At 39.1% G+C, this 26,621-nt stretch overlaps 2 protein-coding genes across 9 annotated transcripts in view; both read right to left on the bottom strand.

Annotated features, from left to right (window-relative positions):
• The window catches only part of LOC124296943 (WD repeat-containing protein 47), a 101,634-nt gene extending 86,430 nt beyond the window's left edge, over positions 1-15,204 (bottom strand). Inside the window, exon 1 of one of the 2 annotated variants that reach the window (XM_046747413.1) lies at positions 15,037-15,204. Coding sequence is in view for 1 of the 2 variants with exons in the window: in XM_046747411.1 (XP_046603367.1) it covers positions 5,346-5,410 (65 nt within the window). In the remaining variant the exon portion in view is untranslated. Of the gene's footprint in view, positions 1-5,345; positions 5,562-15,036 lie in introns of those variants that run through there. The other variant, XM_046747411.1, reaches the window with a different exon arrangement.
• Positions 15,205-15,386: 182 nt separating this feature from the next.
• LOC124297258 (E3 ubiquitin-protein ligase MYCBP2) overlaps positions 15,387-26,621 on the bottom strand; it is a 169,941-nt gene continuing 158,706 nt past the window's right edge. For 3 of the 7 annotated variants that reach the window (XM_046748086.1, XM_046748084.1, XM_046748085.1), the window contains exons 35-54: positions 26,353-26,503; positions 25,924-26,269; positions 25,687-25,864; positions 25,406-25,596; positions 24,848-24,913; positions 24,385-24,474; positions 23,641-23,870; positions 22,021-23,568; positions 21,741-21,912; positions 21,146-21,528; positions 20,919-21,048; positions 20,422-20,828; positions 20,199-20,313; positions 19,918-20,108; positions 19,397-19,822; positions 18,927-19,295; positions 18,620-18,844; positions 17,747-18,519; positions 17,284-17,654; positions 15,387-17,175 (exon numbers count right to left, since the gene is read on the bottom strand). In XM_046748086.1, the coding sequence (XP_046604042.1) occupies positions 17,060-17,175; positions 17,284-17,654; positions 17,747-18,519; positions 18,620-18,844; positions 18,927-19,295; positions 19,397-19,822; positions 19,918-20,108; positions 20,199-20,313; positions 20,422-20,828; positions 20,919-21,048; positions 21,146-21,528; positions 21,741-21,912; positions 22,021-23,568; positions 23,641-23,870; positions 24,385-24,474; positions 24,848-24,913; positions 25,406-25,596; positions 25,687-25,864; positions 25,924-26,269; positions 26,353-26,503 (6,478 nt within the window). In that variant the 3' untranslated portion in view covers positions 15,387-17,059. The remainder of the gene's footprint in view (positions 17,176-17,283; positions 17,655-17,746; positions 18,520-18,619; positions 18,845-18,926; positions 19,296-19,396; positions 19,823-19,917; positions 20,109-20,198; positions 20,314-20,421; positions 20,829-20,918; positions 21,049-21,145; positions 21,529-21,740; positions 21,913-22,020; positions 23,569-23,640; positions 23,871-24,384; positions 24,475-24,847; positions 24,914-25,405; positions 25,597-25,686; positions 25,865-25,923; positions 26,270-26,352; positions 26,504-26,621) is intronic. The other 4 variants (XM_046748087.1, XM_046748088.1, XM_046748090.1 and 1 more) reach the window with 4 other exon arrangements.

Genomic DNA, 26,621 nt, shown 5'->3' with positions numbered 1-26,621 from the left:
CTCCTGCAGGATAACCCGATAAATTTACATGTTATTACCAACAGCCGCGTCCGTTTCCGTTTCGCTGCTGCAGACTTTGAACAAAAAAACCAAACACGAACAGAGCGCGATTGAATAATTAACAATAAATATCTTCTGCGAGATATTCAATTTTAAAATCCGTTGGAAAAATTCATCAAAAACTTCTTCGATTCTTTGTGACGGAAAAAAAAAATTGCATCGCTCGAATTTCTTCTCGTTCATACATGTAATACATAAACCTGTGTCACTTCCGCGGTATGTAATCTCTGCTGTTTGGTTTTAAATATTAGAAAAAGAGAAAAAAAAATAAAATAAAATAAACAACGAAGTAACGCTGTTGGAATAATTTACAAGAGAAAAATTTAATTCGCCGTTGTTTGTTAATTAACCCCAATCCAAACCCTGCAGAACGAACTTGCGTAATTAGCGTCGGTGAAAAAAGGAACGAAGCGGGTCGAAGGAGACGACGTAAGAAAAAAAAAAAAAATTATGTTATACGTATTTAAACCAACACGCGGTTGAGTTTAAAACGGTAAAATTGAATAAAACATCGGGGTGCCTGTCTGTCGGCTGATAATTCGGGGACAGACGGAAAGCCGCGGCATAAAAATTTCCAAACACGTACGCCAGGTTATATATATATATATATATCCATTAATTTGGCTGACAATATTCACTGACGAGGAAAGAAATCAAAAAGGCGAAAAATATGCGCCCAGAAAGTATAATTTCCAATTAAAGTATCCTAAAAAAAAGTTTTTAGAGTTGACCATTCGCTTTTTTGTAAACTATATGTACATAGTTTAGGATCTTGATTATCGTTTGTTACGATTTTCTCGAAATATATCACTGAATATTAAATAATTGTCAAGTGTAAGAAATCCAGGGGAAAACTTTCTGCAAAATCGATTACCGCTATTTATTTTTTAAAATTATTTTTCGCGTTGCGAGAAAAAATACTCAATTTCTGAAACGTGTCGAAAAACATTTCAAAATCGTCCAAAAATTATTTCTTTACTCAAACAAAGGCATTTAGATAAAATTGACTTTAATGTTTAAAGATATTGAAATACTGTATAAAATTATTCTATGAATACCTATACAATATACGTACTTTCGAAATGCATGCGTAGATAATGCAATGCGTGTTCGTTTAATTGAACTCTACGTGTTGAAGGGTGAATAATTAACAGACGATACAACGTTTTATAAACAATTAAAATATGATAAGCGGTTTTCTTTTCTTTTCTTTTCTTTTTTTTTTTTGTTTTGAATAATTAATATTTTACTACATGCATAAAACATATTCCCGAATAAATCGAATCCAAACAAATTTGCCAAATTTCATCTTCTCGACATACATCCCCTGGAGTTTTCATTTACTTCGTAAATATACCTACGTAAGTAAGAATCGTATATTATAATTAAACTGCACGAGCTAACGAGAGAACATAAATGACTTGCATTCGATGTAACAAGCTTATAATGAAATACGTTGGTCTGATCATCGAGGCATAAAACGCGTGTGATAAAATAAATTAATAAAAAATAATAAAACCAGGTAAACCGGCAAATATTTAGCATAATGAGGATAATTGCATCGACGTCGAGACTACGATCGATGCAAATGCGTGCGCCAAGGCATGAAGATATTTGTCATAAATTATACGTCGTTGAAAACCCGCTTACGTGGGTATATAAATATATGTGTTATATATATATATATACTAGCAGCCCATCCCGGCTTCGCACGGGCATATAATAATATTAAGTAATAATATAAATGTTATTTTTCTAGAAACTCACTGTAAACATTGTGTATTTTCTTTTATTATATTATTATATGCCCGTGCGAAGCCGGGATGGGTTGCTAGTGTAGCTTATATGACACGTTCGTAGATTTACCATAGCAGCGCCATCTATTGATTACTTACTCAACCCAGTCGAAAGGTATCGACATCTGTTAGAATCATTTGGAGTTAACAGATAATTGTGACTGTCGAATAATAACAGACAAATAATTAGCAATAAATTAAAATTGCGACTATAATTTGAGATTTAAACTATCCTATCTCTCAAGTTGGATCGAACTGCACATGGTGTGCGTATTTTATTATAATCGGTTAAGTGGTTTAGGAGTCCATTGAGGACAAACATCGTGACGCGAGATTTATATATATTAAGATTAAGATTAAGATTAAGATAACAATATACATCCGTATGCGTTGTAAACATACCGCGTATGTCAATCTCTGAGGAAACTACCGTGCGCAATGCGGAATTAATGATAAAAAAAAAAAATGAAAAAAAAAATAATATGCACACATTCTGCAGCAGAAACTGTTGCATTCACACGCGCAACGAACGCACACAGACACAAATATGCGTTAAAGTTACAGCTGCGGTAAACGTCGGTCAATCTTTTCCGTTCCTTCTTCCTATTCTCGTGCAATTTTTGATTTTTTCTGTCCCCCCCCCCCCCCTCCCGGTTGTTTTTGTTTTCTTTATTCCGTTTCCATTTAACCCTGAAGAAACGCGGTATACAACCTAGGGTACCGTATAGCGTTAAGCACAAACACACGCGCACAGTCGTATGTAAACACCCGGTATAGTAACGACGCGTTCGAGCGAACGAAGAAGGTTGAAATTGGAAATGGTTGGCGTAATTGGCTGAGTCATTTGCGCGCCTTCTTCCGCGTTTCCTCGATTCCATCGTTTCGAAAAATTGCAAATCCTCCGCAAGAATTTTCCCACTTTTAAGGTTTATAAGGTCGAAGAAGTTAATTACCTCCGAAAGTTTTCAGCCTCGTTCATAGACTGCAATACATATGCTGGGATGTCAATAAATTAAAAAAATTTCAGTGCCTTAATTTCCTTTCAGTAATAAATGTTCTACAATACGATAACTTGGTTCGGTGTTGAATAAAAAAATTAATACGGTAGTTTATATACAAACCTAAGATTTAAGTCGTTCAAGGTAAAGTATAATAAATAAAATATCGCTGTTTTCGATAAAAAAAAATATATCGCATCAACATTTCCAGGATAAATCAAAGTATTCCGGAACTTGAGGAGCAATTTTTGTGTTCCAAAATAATTCCAGTGTTTAAGGACATTTAAGGACCCGAATATAGACTCGGTCGAAGTTGGTAACTCGGGGAAAAAATCGTTACCGTGTAATTTCTGAACGACTTTGAAGGAGTTAATTTTTAGAAATACGATCACTATTAGTTCATCACGATTTATCAAACTTAAGATGATCGTAAAGTTTCGAAGTAACGAGTTCTCCTAAGCACGCATTTGCTACAGTAACGTAACCAACTTCATCCTCGTGAACATAGCTGCTGCATCCATATACGAGGTTCAGCAGCAACCGGTTGTGAGGGGGAAATTATGCGTTCGGAATATAAGCCGCAGGTTGTTGTACGTAGGTACCTGGAACCTTCCTTCTCGTACCTACGCATACGCTAGGTCAGGTTATAGGATGAGATACGTGCGTTTTACGGAAACGGAAAGAGCCATACGCGCAATGTGGGTAAATAAAGCACTCCCATACAGTCCGCGTACTAATTAAACCACGCGAAACGCAAATACGTGGATAATGTAACAATACTGCACATACACCAATATGGAGTACAGTAAGTACAGGTGAACCAACGACACGCGATATCACGGTGGTCGGATCCATGTTTCCATGAATCCCGTGACGCGGAGACTGGGTCCTATGCTAATGGAAACGCGAAGGTCACCGAGGTCACTCGAAGGTCACCGCGTAACCGCGACGAAGAAGACCAAGAAGAACTGGTCGGCGTATACCGCGAACTACGATACCGTTAATCGGCCCTCCGTTGCAGCAACGTAACTTGACTGAGACATCGGATGTGTGCGGGCTTCTGCATACCGACAAAGAAGATCGACGAACGGAGACGTTACAACTTGAACCTTGACTTCCTGAAACGCAACGATGACTGAGTACCGGTGTTCGTCATGTGTTCCCGTGTCAGAGGCGAATCTATATCGATATCGATATCCTGAGTTGAAATTCGTATGATGTTACCAGAAACCATCTTGTCGAAGTTGGTAACGATGCATGGGTGGAAGAGATCGGTGTTTTGCAACTTTGGGAATGCTTGAAATTTAGCAAACCGTCAAATACACGATCTACAAACTCAGAATTTGTAAATTCAACTTCTTCGGTTAATCTAGAGGTGGGAAATAATGATTTTTTACTTCAACGTTTCGGAACGTTATCGTAACAACGATTCGTGGTGACGAAAAACCGTTGTTTCGTAATTTTTGGAACTGTTTGAAATTCGGCACGCCATTCATAAAACGAAATATTGTCACGATTTGCGATCCTAGTTCCTTCGAAATCGTTGTAAATATGAGAAAACAGTGATTTTCTTCTCTCAACGTTTGGTTACGACACTGAGAAAAATTTCATTTGTTATACAGTAACCAGAAAAATTGAGTAAAACAGGTATCGTTAAATAAACTGTTCGAATATTGTTGGAATTACGAGCACGAGCGTTAAATTTTCGCAACAGTTGCAAGAAAATATAGCAACAGCGATCGTAATGAGAAAGAATAGTAACGGATACCAGACTTTCCTGTAACAGCTAGAAAACTAAATTTTTCGATTGTGGTAAAAAATGAAAATAGTCAAGGACCGAACGGTAAGCGGAACTAAAAATTTCACTCAGTGTACGAAAAATCGTATAAACGTGAAATTTCGATGTTCATAAAAGATCGTCGAGGATCGAACGAATGATTTCGATACAGACAAAACAGGTTTGATTTTTTCATTCGTAATTTGCGTAACTATTCCTCGAGGTGACGAAGTTACAGACCCGATAGCACGGATTAACAGTACGGAAGATTTTCACTCCAGTTACACGTACAGAGTAAAGCTGCTGATGAAGTTAACCTGGATATGGAAAAGTTCATATTATATACGTAAGGTAAAAGCAAGTTCAACCTCGAGTGTAGTAAACGAGTAGCAACTTTGAGCATCCTGCACCGTAAGAATGCAGAAACTCGAGTTCACTTTGCCGTATCTAGCTGTTCCGCGTAGCGTGAATATATGCCAAGAGTTAACATGTGTAATAATGTATAGTACACAAAACACCATCGTTCGGTCATCCACACCGCGATATATAAATGAGACACGGTCATTAAACGCGCATTAGCCGCAAGTAGTTGAACCTTCGTATCGTCGCACAATTAACACACGGGAATTGATGTCCAATTGTAAAGCGTGTAAGATGAGACGAGTTACGTACGAGGGATGATAACCATGGATTGATTATAATGATCCATCATACCTTCCAAGAGTGTCCTTCGTTAAATCCTCAGCCAAGGCGACCGTCGAAGAGGTCGCAACCACCATTGTAACGAACTGTGCTTTCCATATCAAGTTCAAATTTTCACTGTATGTATGTAACTGTCAATGAACGAACAAATACCTCACCGCACGTGAAGAAGAAAGACCTCCTCCACCGGCACCGTGACTTCTTGTTTAATAACAGTCTTTATGTTTCAGTTCACGTTCACCCCTCTTGTTTACGATGCTGAGACAATTTCGAGATCGAGATAGAGAGAGAGAGAAAAGAATACCTACTGACTAAGCTAATACCTAGCGCCAATGACATGTCAAATTCCCCGACATTTCCCGATTTTCCAAACGAAAATAAACATTTTCTCAGGATTCGTTTCAACACAAATTTACTAACAAACTCCCTTTTTTTCACAAGAAATTACTTAAATCCTACACATCAGATTCCTCCGTCGTATGTTAAAATAGTCCGATTTTTCTTAAACTCAATGACCGAATATATCAATAAACACTTCGATCTTGGGAAACTATCGGAGGATTGGAATTAGCCATTCCTTCAAAACATTAGAGGTAGAAACATCGACCTTGTAAGATTATCAACTGTTACTAGTAATTGTTTATATTTTTCATAAAGCCAAGCATCGATATATCAGCTCTCAAAAATTCCTCCAAAAACTATATTTCTCGACACTTGCACCGACAAAAAGAGTAGTTATCTAAATTTCAGAGAATCGTAAACTACTGAGAAAAAAAAACACAAGAATTCCAGTAGACATGACCGAATTCCCTGTCAATTCCCGGTTTTCAAAATTTCCCTTACAGCTAAACACCCTGTTCCAAGTAAATGCGATATACACGTTTCAGATATCATTTTCAGAACATTTGATTTCGTTATGGACGACGATCAGGGTTGGAAAGACGCACATTAAGCAATGAATTTTATTTTCCGCACGACGTTTTCCGAAACATTTATTGCCAAACGTGTATCATCCCAACGTTCATTTCGACTCATCGATAAAACGAACGAAAATAAGTAACGACATCCGAAAGAGTAACCGGTAACCGTTAGTAAAACAGCAGGTGTAAAATAGATGCTAATTCGAAACGATTCTCGGCTTCTGTCTCTCCAAAGTTTACCGATTCAACACGCAAAATGTGCGCTTTACACAACACACCAAAGACAAGACCACTGCCGGTGTGTCTCTAGTGCTCAATGACCCAACCTGTTTGTTTATTCACATGCCGGCACACGTTGAAATCTTCTACACACCCGCACACTCGTAAACGCAAACAAGCGTATACCGTTTTGCGTAAGGTCAGTAGTAGTAAGAACCGATCTCGCGTAACGTAAAGAAACCTCTACGTCATCGAGTATCCATCCATCAAAGAGTTCCAACACCGTCGCTCCGTTCGATTTAACCTCTTGTTCTTCAAATTTTCACTACTTTTCTCTCTCTCTCTCTCTCTTTCTCTCCGTCTATTGATCTGTCCTCAAATCACTCGAACACTCGCGCATACGCAACTTACTCTTCCCGATTCGCTAACTTTTCGACTCTTAACGATGACTCTGATCGATCTATCCCATCGGCTACTGCTCTTTTCGACCGATAATTCGTATGTTTAAAAACGGCGAACCGTTGAAGAACCGGACGTAATCAAGGAGCGGCTCGAAACAAGTGGAGAAAGATCGTCTTCCTAGCAGACGACGCTACGTCCGGCACTGACGGCTGTTTCCACTGTACTATCTGTCCTCGGGCCAACCAGAGTTCTGGCTCAATCGTAATTCAGCATCACGTTCACCTCCTTAACGTTACAGGTGCGTGTACATCCAAGATGCACCGTTGCACTTGTTACGTTCTACGTGACGAACGGATACATCGACGTTTTTTAAGACTGGTCAACTCCTTGTTTACGTTTCCCGTTTGTATAATTTTATTGCTTTGTTGTATAAAATATTTGCTGTTTGACCGGACAATGAGTTTAAATTGATTACCCGTCGTCGATTGAGATAAATATAAACAAAATGAAACTCATTTCGAGACGGTAATTGTAATGAAACTTATCGTTGACTAAGTGGGACGGAAATAATGATGATAGCGTTGTACTGCTAATGGATTTCCTAATTGGTTAACCAATTCGCTTTAAACGCCGAATATAATCGAACTGTTCGATTGGCACGGTAATATAATATATAAAATACCACAGGCATCGATCAATATTATAAGTAGAGCCCGGATAAATATGTAATCAAAATTACGAAATATACAATGTATGAATATAATATAGACTTGAAAAGCTAAATTATAGAAAATCGCCAATATCAAGATTCTTGCATGTATAAAATGATAAACAATAAGTTAGACAGTCTTTGTATGTATTATCAAAGATATCAATTTCTAAGAAAAAATTGTATCACGTGGTCTGATAGTCGTAAGATTTATAATTATTAATATATTTAATTAAATTCAACGAGTCAATTGTACATATAAATTTTTATTTTCTTTGTAAAATCCTGTCGTGTTACGTTACACGTGTATCTTATACATCGTTCCGAAGAAATGTTTAGTCTGCATTCACGAGTGAGACCGAAACGTCAGTGTTATTTGAAGCCTTAAAGCTCACGACGTCTGCTGGTAAACACAGTATAATATATTATGGTAGTTGTAACTGGACAAAGAACGAATGTGTTTCCACTTGCTTGCGGATATCAGATCCGTTGCAGTGGCGTAAATTTTTCAAAATTCGAAAATTCCACGTTACCTAATTGATAAAATTTGTAGCGAAGTTAAGAATCGCATGAAAATTACGAGGATAATTATTTAAAGTAGAATAAAACGTATTTAAAAAAAAAAACATGATCAAAATATTGATATATGGCTATTTTTACCTATATTATACGATTGATTGATAATTGTGACCTACTGAGAAAATTTTATATTCCTTTTAGTTAATTGGAAAATAATATGTTAAAAAACAAAAAAGAATATGCTGGATATTGTGTGTGTGTGTATATATATTGTATATATAAATATATGCAGCCGAAACTCACAAATCCTGTTTTTTCTCACCGTAAATATGACATACGTTATAAAATTGAGTAGAAACGTTATAAAAGCGGTAAATTTATTCGTCCCATATTCACCGTTGCACGTTATCCGCCAAACGTGATTAACCCTGGCCTTGTTAGGTTTCTGCCGGATTCTTCTAATTTATAATAAGCGGCGTGAAAAAAAAAATATCAAAGTGTCGTAAGATGTTGTAATAATGTACGAATTGTCCGAGCATGTGGTATAATTGAATATATAAAAGATTCGGCAATAATAAAAAAGAAAAAAAGAAAAATTAACGAATAAAAGAAAGGAAGGAAAACAAATCGGCTTCAACTATCCAACTTGAAATAATTAAATGCAAAACGTGAAAGCGTTGCACATTAGACGGTGCATGCCGGACGGTTTATTATAAGTAGTATATTATATGTACATAGTAAATGATGTCAGGCGGTCAAGTGCGCCGCGAAACGCGTTCTAGGCAAGTGTTATAATATAATACAGAGAATCGAAAGGCGCTTTGCCGATACCTGTTGATCGTCCAGTTAGAAAGATGTTCGTAGATTCACGGATTAAAACCGGCGATGTACACGAGCCAGTCCATCAATTATAAACAAATGAAAGGGACGTCAAAAAATCGATTTGCCTGAAATTTTTACAACTTGTACACTGGGAGAAATTTTTAATTCCGGTTACCGCTCGGTCCTTAACCGTTTTCGTTAATAAAAAATGAAATTTTTTTCAGCGTGGTGTGGACTACTACTAAGATTAAAAATTTCACCAAGTTTCAATCTCCTCGGACTTACCGTTCGCGAGAAATGCCACATCAAAGTTTATATCATCGTTTCGACCTAATCGAGGTTTTCTTACCGTTATCGGGATGAAAGATATTCTGAAAAAATAGATATCTTGCGTGAAAAATTCTCACCTTACCGAATATGTCGAAATCGATCTCAAAGACACGTTTTTCGGCAAAAAAAAAAAAAAAAAAACGCTATTTTTCACGCACCGCCAAAGTTTGTCTATCTTTCGAGTTTTTCATCTGAAACCTGAGACTTTTTTCTGTTAAGAAGTCAAAAAAAAAAAAAAAAGATGTATAAATTTTTTGACGTCCTCTTAGGAGAAAGAAAAAAGAACGAATCGAGATTAGGCTCAATCTGCGAGAAAATCTTCCCGGATGAGAAAACGAGCGCAAAATGCGAGAGATTCCAAATTTGGAATTAAGAAGCTGAGCCATGGATTGATTAATTTACCTACAAGGAAGAGTGAACGGTACATTATATCCATCTATCCTACATGGTTATACATTTAAATTTGATGAAATTTCCATAGAAAAAAGTAGGCATTTAAATGCTAACGGATTGATGCAGGGCATTCAGAGTGTGACTAGAGATTAAAGATATGAATTTGCCAAGCGGCTCTGTGCAGCTGGATCGCGTTAACTGCACACCCACGACTAGATGTTTCATTACTGTAACTCATTCGCCATCGGTTACAAGATTATTACACACTTTCAATCACGTATAACAATTACGCAGGCTGTCTAGAAAAGACACTGACTCGCAACTGTTCTTCTTTTACGCATGAATGGATTTGTTAAATTGGCTTGTCGGCGTTTTTTTTTTTCTATTTCCATATCGAAGAACAAGAAGAAAAAAGGATGGAATTCAAATTCACTTGATAATCACTTGGAGGTCAGTCCGGGTGATGAATGATAACTGATACCCACTTTCTCTGTTATCCTATAAATAAACTATTTCACTCGTTTGATATTGACGAAGTGACGTGCCAATCATCGACACCGGAGATGAAGAGAAGGGAGAAAACTATCCATCTATTCCCGAACTATTACACGGACATAAACGCGCCGGAGATTGGAGGGGGAAGAAGAAACGAGGCAAGAGACAAAGATAAAATAGAAACGAATCACCGAGATGCGAGATATATTGCGAGATGCAGAGAGAAATGGAACGATAAGCTTCGTTCCGAGATTATATTTCGCCTGCTCGAGTCTACGAATGGAGGGGTTGCATGGTTATGTGAGAGAGAATATGATGGGAATCGATGATTCAACCTGCCTGCCCGGCAATCGTCTGCTGTAATAGAATTACGATTGCAGTTTGATTCTGAAGAGTTCGCGTCGAAATTCCGACTGACTGTATTAACAACCGGACAAAATCTTCATCGGAAGGAAATTGCAAACGGTTTGCTCTTTTTCTTCTTATTTATTCTTGTCACGGTAGATCAATTCGCGTTCTACGATCATATTATTATATAGAGATGCAGAGATACTGAAAAATAAAAGTTTCTATGCAAATATTTAGATATATGTAAACGTGTATTAGACTGTATCAAAAATATTGACTAATGTTTTTTTTTTTTCAAATTTGGAATTTTATAAGTCGTCAGCGTCGTCCTTTCTTGACATTTGACCTTAATTAACATTCGAAAGAGCTGATTCGTCATAAAATCATAACAGACCTTTTTTGTAGACCGTTCAATTTCCTACAAAAATACCTTATGGTATTATCGGTACAACAACGGATTGACGAGTTATAAAATTTCCAAGTTTAAAAAAATAATGGGAAACAGAAAATCGCCATGATACATTTCCAAGTATTAATATTGAGCGCTCGAGCTTTGACAGCGTTGTTTTTTCGATTTGAATTTGAACGATATTTTAGAATTGAATATTGATAAAAAAAATAAAAAATAAAAAAAAAAAGATTTTCATCAGGTGATAAGATGGAATAAGAATAACAGGATATATCAGTAAGGAATGCAAAGTGCACTTTGAGCCGCGGAGTGTGCCACTTGCCAACGATGCGAGACTGCGTCTAATAGACGTCTTGACGTGGCCGATAGCAAGCCTATTAATCAAGTGCAGCAACTAAACTACAGCAGCAGCAGCATCAGGCGGCGCATTGCCTCCTCATCCTCGACTACGACAGCTGATAACGATATAAAAGCTGTTCAGTTTCACGTGTCGACTTTTTACGCTTCGTCAGCATCGTCAGCTTCGACATTGAGTTTTAACCCATTTACTCGTAGTGGTAAGTATTCTTACCAACAATTTTACATCCATTTTTCTATATCCGGAAAACTTTGAAAAAATATTTCTTTGCGGTTTCTTTTTTTTTTACCATTTCTGACAGCGTACTAACAGGTTTTCGATACTCGAGAGTTATTATCGCCATGTAATGGGAATTGTTTTTGTTAGAAACAGATTGATTGAAATAAATGGTGATAATTGAAGGTACAATTCATTTACGACAAACTTACCACTCTACACGTATGCGTGTTTTACATAAATTAGAAGTTTTCGAGGTCGGTGATAATGAATCTGAGATCGGATATTTAAAATTCAAGATGGCGGATCCAACATGTTGTCCGTATAATTTTTTTTGCATCGAAGTACGCGGTGAAATTCAAATCAGCTACACTGTAGTAAATGAATTACTCTTTATTCACTTATGCGAGCACATCTTACGATCGTTATTATACCGCCATCAGAAAGGGGACAGTCGTTTCTGTACGACGAGGCACCTTTTGTTTTGCACGGTGTGTAACCCCGTCTGATCCAATTAAACGACGGAAGACGTAATTGCAGCTGTATTTAATTACGAATTACTAATTAAACCATCGCCGTGGCTAATTTATCTAATTTTTTATGGGCACCGGTACGCGGAAGTTTGCGCAAAACTTTGTATATAACGTTGATGCACGGAACTTGCAAAAGGGTAAAGAATGAAAATAAAATTTAGCAAATAACTTTTCAAGAATTAACTACGGTTCCGAACAAATGTTTTCTTCTCACTGAAAGCTTAAACACCAATTTTGTAATGGAATTCGTTCGGCAGAATACAGATAAATTCTAGCATTCCTTGTCACGTGGATAATTATGCTACACTGCACGCGACGTTGAAAATCGCGGGCTGTGAGTTAAAATTTTTTATTACAGTTAGTGTGATGATGTTACAGCAGTTGAGAAAAATAAACAGCTTACGCACGTTACGAGTTAGCGGTACTCGGACTCGGTTTGTATAAGGAATTCATGAATAATTCGATATAGATGGGTAAGAATTCGTTTTGGCAATGTATACACTATACATCGCCTTTTTCGGTCTTATAGTTCTGGTACGATCAGTCTTCTTCTTTTTTTTATCATATAGTCGATTATAAGATCTTAACTATTCAGGCGACAGCCGAAACTGCAGCAGGGATAATCGATCATAGGTTGACATTTAGAATTGAAAATTATAGACTCGTGTACGCATTGTGTAAGTAGTAATTTGAATTTATCTATTAATCTCCTATCCCATACCGAGAAAATAAATACGATATGTGTAAGAACTGACTAATTTACATCAGACAAATTTAGTCATTCCAAATCGACGATTTTCCTCGGATCCGTTATAAGCGAAGAGAAAAAAAAAAAACAAATTCAAAACCGTGCCTGAACAACGTTTTCATGAAACAGGATGACGACAATTTTTCTTAAATAAAATTCCCTGACTTTTCGCGTTAAAAAAATTAAGAAATCCCTGAATGTTGGGCAACATTTATGACTAAAACCTCCAGAATTTGTGCACCTTGAATATATAAATTTAGATCTAATAAACACGTAGTACTTCTTCGTTTCATACGAATAATTGTAAATTTAACAATACCATTTCCGAAAGTTAGCTTAACCGGATCTACGAAGCATATCTGAAGTTTGAAAAGGATTTGTAAATGGAAAAAAGTTTTTCCTTACGATCCTTGAATTTTCCCGGTTTGTCGCCACCCTGAAGTTATCAAAGTATGTAACATTGAAAATTTATACGATGATTCATTCGTCCTCCGCTCGTATATTTTAGACATTATGATGCGTCGCGATGCGTTCCCCACCCACAATTAATTATCTATTCGGGAATATAAGAACAAGAAGCCTTTTGCGAGATTGCAAAGAATAAAAAATAAAGAGAGAAAAAATGCTCGATCACGACCGCAAAAATTCCTCTTCTCTCTTGTAATATCCGCACTTCTCTTTATTCCTTCATACTCTTATCTGCGGCTTGGTTAAAACATCGCCACGTAGCCCGATCTTATCATCGTCAAACGTAGCGATTGCATCTTTTTGTCAGGTTTCGCGTTCCTCTCTCTCTCTCTCTCTCTCTCAAACATCGGCCGCTCCTCCGCTCGACAACACTTTATAATAACAAGCCGACATCTGTTAAGACCGTAAAGGTTGCAGCCTACGAGCCAGAAGCTAAGTGCATGCGGTGAGGACCGATTACGTGCGAGGAAAGCTCGAAGCCTTTGACGGAAAGGCTTGCGAGTATTGAAAAGGGCGTTGTTCCAAAGCAGCGATGTTCAGAAATAATCACCACCCCGAAGAACGTGAAACAGTTTGCGTGTTTCAACGGTTTTCTTTATTTTTCCCGGCGTGACTTTGCCTCCTTTTCCTTTCCTTATTTTTTTTTTTTTTCTTTTTTTTTCTCAACACTCTTCGTATCCGCGGGACGAAAAGCCGCGATGTTAACGTGCAACGAAAGCCGCGTGCGTTTATCTCGTGCTGCTGCTGCTGCTTCTACGCACGTGTTTCATTCCCGTTCCCTCACAACGCGAACCCTTTGGAGTTAAAAACCTGGAACCGTAACGGAAACCAATTTCGACTCCCGTCGAGTTCTCTCGGTACTTCTAGGAATTTTCACTCCAATTACCCTGCCGTAATGTCTAATTTCGTCCGACTTGATACGTGACACACCGCCGTTTTTCCTGGCGCCTACAAAAATGTCTGGCTTCGTAGATATGTTGCAGATTATACAGAGTTTGATCAACGAACGTAAATAAATGGGAAATTGATAAGCAACTCGACTTACCGAACGACACCACCCAAGGCCGATTTTACTAATAATCCGACGTACGGTATTAAGCATATTGCGAGTAACGGTATTAAAACAAATTGGCAAACGTTTAACCGGTGAGGATATTATACGCAAAAACAGGTATGAATTAATACTTCAATCATCGACGAAGAACCGTTCGTGGAATCTCTACGTAATGCTACTAATATCAAACAGGTGATGATGGTTATTCGGAGCGTTAACGAAGATCACATTAAGGATTACGACGCGATGAAGATTTGAGAATTGTGCGAGGAAGGTTTCGGCTGTGCGAGCGAATTCCTTGTCGAATAAATAAACAGGTTTGAATGATAGTCGGTCACGTTAATGTTTTGATTGATGCGAGGCGATGCAGAAACAGTCGCGAAGCGGGGACCAACGGGGGATAATAAATCCACTGCGCGTACGAAAGGAATAAAGAGCGGTTGGCTTTTCGGAAGAAACATATGACCAAAGCCGAGGGGAGAATGGTACAAGTTTTTTCTAAAATATCATTAAATGCGGACGCTGTTAGTATCGCGTTATAAATAAACAGAGCCAACGAAACTCATTGACAGCGGCGACGGCAGGGTTGGTATGTGACCGAATGTGCGTGGGAGACTCGCACACACGACACCCGATGTCGTATTTAACGATTATCGCGACTTCCAGCGGTTGATTGACGACGGAACTAACGCGACAATGCTCGCCTGCATCGTCTTTTTTTATCTCAAATTATGCAATAGAGTAAATAGCGGCTACTTACCGCTGATCGAAGCGAAAAACCGTCCGTATCGCACCACACACACAACCTCTTGTTTCGGAACTATTTTTACACTGCGACGCTACGCGGCGCCACCTTCAATCGGCACGACGCCATCTTGGATCAATCATATCGCCGCGTCGATTTGCGGCCAGCTTCGCGCGACTGTCGCAAACTGAATGAGGCTGCTTTCCCGTTGACGCTCCGATTTTATTGGCTCTTTCAGCCGGCCGCCGACAGAGCGTAGTGGTTTGATCCGGAGAATTCGATTCGTCATTTCGTCTCCTATTATTCAAACATTCGGAACGCAAAATTTGCAATTTAAACATTTCTTCGAATAACAACTGTATCTGCTTTTATTAGTTGTACGATAAATAATGGAAAAAAAAATTAAACAGCCTCGTTTCAAGAGTATCTTTCTTTAGTATTTTTCTTCCTTTTACTAATTTTTTTTTTCCTGTCCATATAATACTCAATGTGTGTATAATATGATCATCCAGGAAATATAAGACAGAGAAGGTTAACAAATTCTTGTACAATAATTGGCACATTGAAACGAGTACACTGCCACCCCGCAAATTCGAATGAAAAAAAAGTTCACGAGATATGATTGATGTTGTATGAACAGTTGTTAAAAGTGATGGCAAGGTACTCTTTCAATCTTGTACGATTTCACCCCGTATAGCATTGAAATAAATCTACTTACTTAATTTATATTGTATATTTTCACAAAAATCATACCTAAATCGTGCATTAATGCGACATCGTTTATAATGTATAATTACGCGATAATTAATTAGCATTTGGCATAAATTATTCGATTGGGAAATAAATAAAATTACTGCTAAAGTGCAACTAATAATATCTGAAAAAAATTCGATAGAAAATAAATATAAAAACATGCAGTATTTCTTATCTTTATAGTTAATGACATTTGAGTACATGCAGGTAAAACACCTGACTAAATTCAATTATTGACAACTTACTACATTGTTTGTCACGATCTATTTTTCACAAATCACAAATGTTTAATTATTTTATTTTATTTTCTTAATTTTTGTTTGGTTCATTTTTTTTTTTTTTTTTCACTTTCATTTTCAATCGAAAAAGGTATAATATATGATAGCTGCGGAAAATTAAATAATGTATGAGCCGACAAAAATCTTCAATGCTTATTTCAGCAATGCAAGAAAATAAAAAAAATTTTCGTAAAGAATGGAAAAATATTGCGTTTCGTTACATTACTGTATTATTCGAACGTGATGACAATTTTTACTATGATTTTGGTTGATGAATTTTTTTTTTTTGTATTTTCATATCGAATCATTAAATAACACCTTCGCACCTACCCTATATTTATTATTTATAATATGTATACATAATGATAATAATGTAAAGATTATTCATACGAATAATAAATAATTTTATTAGTGCACTTCATGAAATTCAGTAATTATTCCTTTCCATTGTTCATCTAACATCTCACAAACTTCACTAACTTGCAATCCTTGGGCAGAAATCACGTTCCGTTCAAATGCTCAATACCGTGATACATCCTGAAATTCGATCAAACTTGCCGTATTACAACGGCATTTCAAAGTGGGTTGAATTGCTATACTTTTGAAATAAATCGAATTTCAACATGTATTGCATGGCTCTGATGGCTCAATGTTAATTACCTCCATACCTAAGAACCATATTATACTTTGCAGCAAACTTTTTGATTAAAGAGAGGTTGTATTTTCTCAAAATCAATAGTAGGTTGCTGATCATTCGGTCAAGTTTAAGTAGCGGGATATACTATGGCTACCAGATACAAATGTAAGTTAAAAGAGTGATTTTCCTGCTCCCAGGATTGGACTAGTATGGCTAAACCGGCACATTCGATAACGATTATCGACAATTAACCGAAATCAATATTATAAACTATTAAAACTAGGTCGATCGAAACTTCATTCAAAGTTCGGTAATTGATTGTGTCTAACAATCGAGGTGTAATAAATTATTAATTACATATATAGGAAATTCAGAAGGTGTGCGCGTTACGACAAACACCACATCCTAAAGCAAACTCTTCACCTGTCGGTGGATGTTTTACGTGCAGCGGGCATTCGTCTCCCTCTAATTGCTTAGCTTTAGGACCTGGAAAAAGCAGATATTCAAATACATTTTTCAAGTACACAGATGAATTGTAATCTTGTTGAGAAAATTATCATAACTAAATACCAAAAATAGAAATGAAACGCTTACCCGCGGGACAAGAGGGAAGCTCGATTTTGGGAATATTGGCGACTCGTTGAAAATCATCGTGACACGTGTTACAAAAATGCGTTGTTCCAAAACAGAAGAACACTGCGACTGAACAACAGTATCTACACTTATATTCGAGGAAATCGGCGCCATGTTTCGGACACATTTGGGCCCTCGCAACATCACTACATCCTCCGCAAACAAGTTCAGTCGGATCAAACGTCTCTCCGCCTAGTTGAGCGTCGCATCTTGCTTCACCGCCATAATACGCCTTTTGACATTTATAGCACACGTAGTAAGCATAACGATCCATAGCATAAGCCGCAGGATCCTGGTGGTATCGTGCCCCTGGTGCAACCACTGCTTCGGCCCTAGAAGAAACAGAAACATTCGAAATTCAGTCCGCGGTTCCAGCAATACTTTATTACAAATTTTGCAAAGAAAAGAATTGACGACGACTCACTTGTGCAATCCTTCGTACTCGAGTCTCATCAGAGCCTTTCTTCTTACATCTTCGAAGAGAGCCTTGACGCTGACCAATTCTTCGGCCAACGCTGGATGATCTATCGGCTGTTTACAAATGGGACAAAGCGAAAAACTGAATGTAATTCTCGGGCCGACCCATTGTTTCAGAAGCACGCTACGGCAGCAATGTAAATGAAAGACGTGACCACACTGCAGTTGGATGGCCGGAGCGCATGAGAGTGCTTCGGTGAAACAAATCATGCACATGTCATCGGCGTCCTGTTTTAAGTCAGTCCCAGGCATGCATCTGTGCAAACATGGAAGACAGGGCCGTTCGTTTCTTACACCACCACAAACGTGTCCGCAGGGATGAACTTTGCTACAAGCATTTTTTGCGTGCTCCTGACAGTCGTGATCTGAGCATATATTCCCGATGGCGAGTAGGCCTGTGTTTCCAGTAGTGCCGCAAAATCTACAAACTCCCGACGTTGAGCCGATCGGTTTACTCGGTGAACCGTCGCGAAACTCCACCAACGCTTTCAAAGTTCTACTGTCCGCGAGAGCCAAGACCCAGAACAGTTTTGTACGTCCGCATCCTTCGTGAAGATCAACGCGAATCGCTTCCTCCTCTTCTTTGCAGACTTGACGAACATGCATCCTAGTACGTCTGTGTAAATGTAAAACCCTGTCACAATCGGCGCACAGATTACCGCAGACGTTGCACTGAATTATTGCGTTCGTCTCGTTGTCGTCATGATTACTGCAAGTCGGCTGAAATGATATAACAATATTTAGTAATATGCTTAAAGTTCTTACGACATACAATAAATATTATCCAAACATCGAAGGAAAAGAAAAAAAAGACACGCACCCTGGGCGGCGGTGGCTGTCCGTCGGCAGCACTCCACTGTCCAGAAGAAAGCCTTTCAACGTGATCGATGTCCAGAACACAAAGCGAAGCTAGAGCGAGCCACAAAGTCGGTGTATGAAGACATTCGTTTGGATCTCGACTTTTCTCGTCCAGTCTCGTGAGGTTCAATATGTTTTCAGCTATCGCAGCCTTAGTTACAGCTGCCCAGGCTTCGGATATCTTACCCTAGTAAATTAAAATTGATGTAAGCAACAAGTCGTCGAAATTACTAGCAATGGTTTGCACTTCGTTTCACAAAATCACTCACCACAGCCATATCTTTCAGCAATCGTATAATGACTTCAGCTAATTTTCTGGTCATGCATCCTCTCAGCCACCATCTTGAGCCAATATCGTTCTTCGGATGAATACTTGTGGCTAATGACACGGTCTGTAAAGCTTTACCGTTTTCCTTCCCTTTTACTTTGACTTGAACAGTTAGTGCCTTTGCGATGCAACTCAAAAAAACGTCGAGTATTCCTGGTTCGTGTTCATCGAATTCGTTAGATTGTACATGACCTTTATTCGTAACGGAAACTATGCTAAAATCAGGAGGCGGCAGGTGCTCGACGTTGACCACACTAGCAAGAGTCAGTGGCTTGATCTCTGGCAACATTCTTCTCAGCAGCGACGTTACCTTCGAGTGAAAATAAAATGATAAGCTTCTGGTTTCTCGCGTAATACTTGAAGGAAAGCATCACGTTCAGTCGCAATTAACCTTGGAATGCTGATCTTTACCTGTCTTTGTACTCGAGCAGATCCAGTATGAAGCAGGCTCAACAAATCTCGCAGTAAACCATATTGATGTGAGAGATAATTTCTTCCTACTGCGCTACCGCTCAACGCCAGAACCATGGACAGCATTTCAAAGCAATACGTATCTGCTGCCTTTGGTAAATCGCTGCCATCGCTCATCAAGCTGTTCACCGGAGTGGCGGAGCACAAGAGAGCTTCCCATTCCTCCCTGAGACGGGTTGCCTCTTTTCTTATAGCTTGAACTATATGAGCGCAAACTTGTTTCTGCAGATGAGTGAGTTTACTTCTGCTGAATAAAATCCCGACCATGTGTTCGCGAAGGTCGTTACTCTCCTCTAAACCTTTGTTGGCAATGTCGACAGCTTCCATCGGTTGTTGCTGTTCACCTTGTATCAATTTGCCAAATACCTGGATAAATTTCAAACCATTAGTTACAAATGTGCAAAGTAAGCAGTAGCATACATGGTTCTATGATGATTTCACGAGCTAAGCCAGATACAAACCTGCGCAGTTATCAAACGAAAGACTTTCAATGTCTCAGCTTCGCAGTTCCTCTGTTGAATGGTCAACGCGCTATGTTGCTTTCCAATTTTCAGTGATTCACCTTCAATTTCTCCCAAAATTCGAATCTGCCTAAGCCGTAACGAATTGTCAGGGCCTTTCAATTCCAATCGAACAACGACGTGTCTCATGTCTAAAAAAATATATCACCACTCATTATTTGTTCATTAATCGCAAAGTAAGCGCGAGTTTTCACGAACTTTTTTATTTCCAACACAATTACCTGTTACCGGACAGCTGACCCAACCAGCTGATCTACTTTCGACATCTACGGTCCTGAGTTTAAAAAGCTCGTCAACGTTTGGTCCAGATTGAAAAGTCACGCTGGAAACTTTATTCTGCAAAAGATAAGTGATAATTTCAAAGTTAGCGCAGGTATAATTTGTTGGCATTTTACATTTTGTTCATAATATTTGTGCAACTTCTAAACTCGACTTGCTCCTTACCGCCAAATCTCTGCAGTTATCAACATGGATGTAGATCATTCTAGGATAAGAATGCGCGCCACACAGTACAGTGATCGTCTTTGTTTTATTTCTATCTTCATCACCAGACTCCCAAAATGTTTCGGTAGAATTATCTGTGAGACTGCCGATCATAGCTTGTCTACTCGATGCCTTAATCTCAACTCCACCCGTCAAATCTTTCAATGCTTCGACAGAGTTCGTAATGTGTTGCGAAAACGTTGACTGATGACTCTCGTGCATACTTATATTGACATCTTCCTCTTCTTCGGAACGTGACAGAATTTTACTAATGTTACTAAACACATGACTGCGATGTAAGAACATGTGATCGGCAGGGGTAAATCTTATTCCCCAACATCTCACTGCCGCTTGCTGTAGTGGTGAGCCTGGAATTATTGTGAAATGTAATGGAAGTCATTTCTTTGTAGTCACAAGTTGGCCTTATTGGTTGATTTTTTGCTGTTTGAAATCCTTACCTGGCGGCGGTAAAAGCATTAAATCAGCAATGGTTTGTAATAAAGTGTGAAATGCGGCTGGAAGAGGATTCGCAGCCTCGCCAGCAACGACCAAATCACTTAGTGGATGTTCGCAGACCCCGATCATATCCTGTAATAAGTGCAGAAGTAAATGCTGTGATAGGAATTTATCGCGTTGCGAATAACATCTCTTTTCTTCAATGGTATATATTTTTAAACAAACTTACGTGATCCTCCTTTTTTTCAGTTCGATTATCGTCTTCGCTAACATCTAGCGTATCAGGTGTTACGGGTGTTAGAGCAGACAGAAACCACCATAGTAAATCGTGCAAACAAATTGGCTGAGTAACGCTTCTGAGTAACCAGTTCAACGCTTGCATAGCATAAACACGACATGCGGCACGTCTCAATGCTTGCTTCATAGCAAGTTGAAGATATTGTAAATTATGTTGATGCAACACAAACGACATTACTGGTCTTCTCAGTATCTCTACTTTCACATTGTTCGCTGTTTCTGCTTGACTAGTTGATACTATCGCCGATTGGTCTATCGAAGGTACCAATTTCTGCAACGCTGCCGACGGGTAACACAGAAGCGAAGAACCAGCGTCTGTTTTGATAAAATTTGATGGTGTTAAAATTCACATCAGGATAAAGAAATTCATACATTCAGTTAGAAGAAATTGTCACTAGGTAATAAAACAGCGATAATGGGATTACAAAAGGGTTTACATTTCCCTCCACCTCATACCTGGTAAATGATGTTCGCTTCTGCGATCAAGTAACAAATTTTATTCTCATTGTGATAAAATAATAACTCACCGTTATTCATTTCACTGCTACTGTTGTTCCTTTTCCGCATCATAACAACTCTCCCATCGTTACTATTTCTTGCCCATGGAGCTCCAGTGGACATAGAAACTGATCTGTGAAACATTCCTCTGCCCTTGCCGCTGTCACTGTCACTATCGCTTACGGGACATTCTGATAACGGCTGAAAGGGTGTAGAAAGAAAAATCAGACATGAGTGATCATTCATTAAATCTTATTTATGATTTTACATTTATAATCATGGTTCTATTTTCAATATTCAATCACTCACCCTTCCATTACTGCTATTAAACGAACCATTTCCGTCATATGGATTATGTTGTCCGCTGTGTCTCCTCAACGTTTCCTCGTAATATCTTTCATCGTGGCTCTGAGAGGTGTTAATTCCAAGGGCTTGCAAGCATTGGAATGGGCCAGTGGGGGGAAACGGTCCAGCTGGTTCAGGCGGGCTATGATTTTCTGCTACAGAAGACAAAGTCTGCGACGGTCTTCGCTGCTGTTTTGGAATGCTTAAACCTGAGGCACTAGCCAAGTCGAGCAAGAACATTGCGTTGTTTTTCATGACTATATGCGTTTCGTTTCTACTTGGACTATTGGTGGGCGAAAGAATCCTATTCATTGCTCCTTTCCTTCGAGTAACTCCGCTGACGAATTTCTTACTAAGTTTATTTTTCTTCGTTTTCAAATACTTCTCTCGACAAGTGTCGCAAATCAAATACCAAGAGCTTCCACCAACTCCTCCGTCCCCGCAATTACCTGCCCAACCAACGCAGTAGTTTCCTCCGCTATTGTACCCTTTACCACCAGCATGCCAACCGCAACCAGGATGCATCATTTTCATGTGATAGGTCACAGGGTGTGGAAACATCAGACCGCAGAGTTCGCAAGTTGTTTCACGCTCGATACCGCATAAACTTTCGCCTGCACTTGTTTGTCCTACTGGTTTCCATTCTTTTTTCTTCCTACTAGTCTTCTTCTCCTTGTCTCTCGACTTCTCTTCTTTCAAAGGTTTATCTGCAGAAGATTTTTTCGTCAGTCTTATCGTCTGCATATGCGCCACGGGACTGTGGACGATGTTTTGTTGATTTATGACCTGGAGACAATTGGTACTCAGCTCTTCCCAAAGAAACACCAGACACTTCAAAGCCGGTGGCAATATCGCTACTGTGTGAAATTCTGGCAAGGCAGTTAACTTGCTCGCTTCACCTTCCTCTTTGATAATGTTTTCTTGCTTTTTCCGACTTCGATTGGCATTAGCATTCGCCGCGGATCTGGTCAATGTTTCCAGTGTACTTGGTTGGATGTGCAAGTAATTACCGGCGTTACTTACTTCAACGGAATGTCTTTGCCTCGCCTTTTGCTCCTTCGTCAATTCCTGTTTTTGCTTGTCGCTAGATTGCACAACAGACTGCCTCGTCACCACAAGTGCACCTTGCTTTGGCAGGCTGGGATGGAACTTTAAAAAACTTGCGCAAGCCATGGCATCGTGCACTATACCTTCGTGCCACAAATAAGCGGCAAATACCGCTCTCAAACATTCGGCTACCGACGGGCTGACAGCCTCTTTCACCTTTTCTTTGTTCAAATTTATTGCATGACTCGTACTAGGCGTTTGGTGACTGTTGGCCGGAGACATGGCTCGTTTAAACCGTGTCTTCAAGCCCTTACTATGATCCTTGCGATTCAATTTTGGAGAAAGACGTTCGTCCTTAGTCCCTGAAGCCCCAATGCTGAAGTGACCCTTCATTGCTGTTGTAGCGTTATCTGGGCTAGTCTGAGTTTGGGCCTGTGACATCTTACGCGGACTTTCTTGAGAATCCTTCAAAGCGAGATAAAGTTAAAAATGTATACGACGAATGATTTTTTAATGCTCGACTCAGGCTTCACTTACAGCCTCTTTTCGCGGTGTGTCTGGTGGGCTAGCAATGCTATCCTCCGATCGCATGTGGATCGAACTGCAGCTTGGACTCGGAGACAAATCTCGTGTGTTTGCTGTAATGCAGCTAACTCCACTTGGCGATTGCGACGGATCTCTGGTGAGACTGCTCACCAAAGCGCTGGTATCACTTTGAGTAGAACCACGACGATGAGATGTAGCAGAATCGACCGTTGCTCCAGACGCTAGGAAATAAATGAGTCGTATACTATTTTACGAATTTCATTCTCATACGATAACTTGTACAGAAATTTGAACCGAGCTCTGCAAATATTGAGCTCATACTTAGTTACTAAAAACTTATTCCAGGAATACTGTAACTGTGCTGTAATACAAGGATCGTGTATGAGTTTTTAAATCAATATAAACAAGCGGGAAAACTCGCAAATATTTTATACAGCAAAAAATTGAGTTAGAAATCAATTTCCAATTGGATGCATGTTTACCGTTACCATTTTCTCCCTGTGTACTTTAAGCGTAGAATTACAATGAACGATTTAAGAAGCTTTAGAGTTAGTTTTGCATGCTGATGTAGTATACTGTGCAATACTGAACATGATAGTAACGCATGGTCCAACTTGATGTTCTATGTATCGCGTAATATTAAAACTCCTTGTTAGTGGATTAGTTGACGTTAAGCTTTGTGTCAAACGTAGGCTTATGTGAGTTAGTGGTATAAAAACGTGTTAGTATCCTTACCTAACGGAGATATCCCGATACTTCGAGGGGAGCCGCAGAGCAGAGGGCTGCTGCCAGCACTGTCCCCCCCGCCTATCAAATTCCTCCCACCTGGCGAGTTTTTAATATTTGCAACATGTATCGGGTTTTAATGGTAGTTTTGTGGCTTGAATATTGTTTCTCATACTGCCGTAATCTTTGTATGTGTTAAACTTTATTCAAGTCACATAAAATGTTAACTTACACGACTATAACTTAATTACATTACTAAAAGCAGCAAGTACATAATACAGGATAATCATTCACAAATAGAGAATTTTGAATCCACATGCAGAAGAAAAATTTTCAAACAACGCTTATTAGCCGTAACAGTGTGAGATGGTGTAGAGTTTCTGGCTTGGTCTTTGTGTTCATAATAAAATTTTGGATTCATCTCATATTGTTGCGACTTGAGTGGTTTCTTAGGAACATAAGCACTGAATACCTGGAATGTTAGCAGCGGGAGGAAAGAGGCAGTTGCCAGAACCAATTGGCTGTCGGCAGGATCCCGCTAAGACCAACACCGCTAGATTGTTACAACTAAATCGTGTGATTGTGCTACTTGACCGTTATAAGATCTGATAAACGTCTCAAAATACTCGGGTTACCGTAATAATTTTCAGCTTATTACGATCAAAACACTGAAAACCTAACTTCTTTAACGTGTTATTGCTATTCTCTAGACTGCGGTGAGAAAAATATTTCCCAAAACACGTGTGCATACCTCGTCCAAATAATATAATGATAAAAAAGTGACACTACTTTGATTCTGCTATACGTGTAAAATTCGTAAAAGCATCGAACTACGCTGTTGCGGAATTTAATCATCGGAAATATAAGCTTATTATTTTCTGTCGCTATTATACACCTATCTCTAACATTGTTTTGTCAATAAATTTCAAAGCGCGAGACGTTGACGAGTATCTATTAGTATTGAAAAAGTGTATATTTATTGTATGTTTCTTGATTGTTGAGTCGACTATGGTGAGAACTAAATACGTACCAGGTATTGGGACTGGACTAGAAGAACGGCTGTGAATTCGTGGAGACCCACCTTGGGTATTTTTTGGAGAAGAACTTCTCGATGTTCTCCTTGGTGTTTCCGGAGGAGTTGATCCGTTACCATTGGCCCGACTTTCCCCTATAGCTTTTACCAGTTCCTTCACCGAGACTCCGACAAACTCTGGAATATCTCTGTAGACAAAAAAATGTTGTTAAACGTTTAAGAAATGTGATCGTGCCGGTATCCCTTATCTCCGTACGTCGATCAGCTTGTGCGCTTACTTTCCCGGCGATCCCTTCTTGTCTCCGTGGTGCTTGTCTTCACCCCGTAACCATTTTTGAAGCACACTAAATTTTCCACCACCTTCTCGATCCCTTTCTCTCGCCACTCGTTCCTTGGTGTGCGGTTTACTGAACTTTGGCGAGGCGTCGTTTTTCTCTGGTGTAAATCTATCGCTCCCTGAAAAATTCAAGCATTCAACTATCGAACCATCATCATTGTGTACCTCGATGTTTTACCTGGAGAATCATGCTGATTATAAGAACCAAATACGAATGGATTTATGTTGTTTCCTTCCCCAGACCCGCCAGTTCCCGGGGTAAAATTTCGCGTCGTAAAGTTGAATCCTTCGTTGCTGCCTGACGGTGCAGAAAAGTCGAATCCTATATTGTCATGCGAAAACGTGGCATCAGGCATCATCAGTTTTCTCTCCGCTTGGTCGTTCTCAAGCTCCTGTTCAATTTTCATATAAACTACACCGTGCTTGTTCACAGCTAGTGACCAGGCTTCGTCTTCGGGATGAAAGCAATATTTGAAGGCCGCCTCGTCGTCTATCTGTACCCAAGTACCTTCGCTGTTGACGTGCTGAAAGAGAAAATTGTTCATACGTCTCAACCCCGGCGGTACAATAAACAAACAACCGTCAAATTTCACGTCTAGAAACTTACGTATTCTTGAACAGTGATGCTGTTCCCAAGGGCCAGCATGCCGACCGGAGGTGCTTTGAGACTTGGCTTGCTACGAATGTTGTGACCAGAAGCTCCACACTTGACAACCACCATGCATTTCCCGCTGTCGAAAGTGACGGTCTTTCTCCTGCTGAAATATACGCCACGACTTCGTACACTGAGAGAAATTTTTAGTTCCGGTTACCGCTCAGTCCTTGACTATTTTCATTTTTTACCACTATCGAAAAATGTAGTTCTAGGTAGAAAAT

Source organism: Neodiprion virginianus, chromosome 2, assembly GCF_021901495.1.
Source record: "Neodiprion virginianus isolate iyNeoVirg1 chromosome 2, iyNeoVirg1.1, whole genome shotgun sequence".
In the NCBI taxonomy this organism is placed as follows: Eukaryota; Metazoa; Arthropoda; class Insecta; order Hymenoptera; family Diprionidae; genus Neodiprion; species Neodiprion virginianus.
The sequence above is the reverse complement of the archived record's forward strand: the minus strand, read 5'-3'. Positions and strand labels throughout refer to the sequence as shown.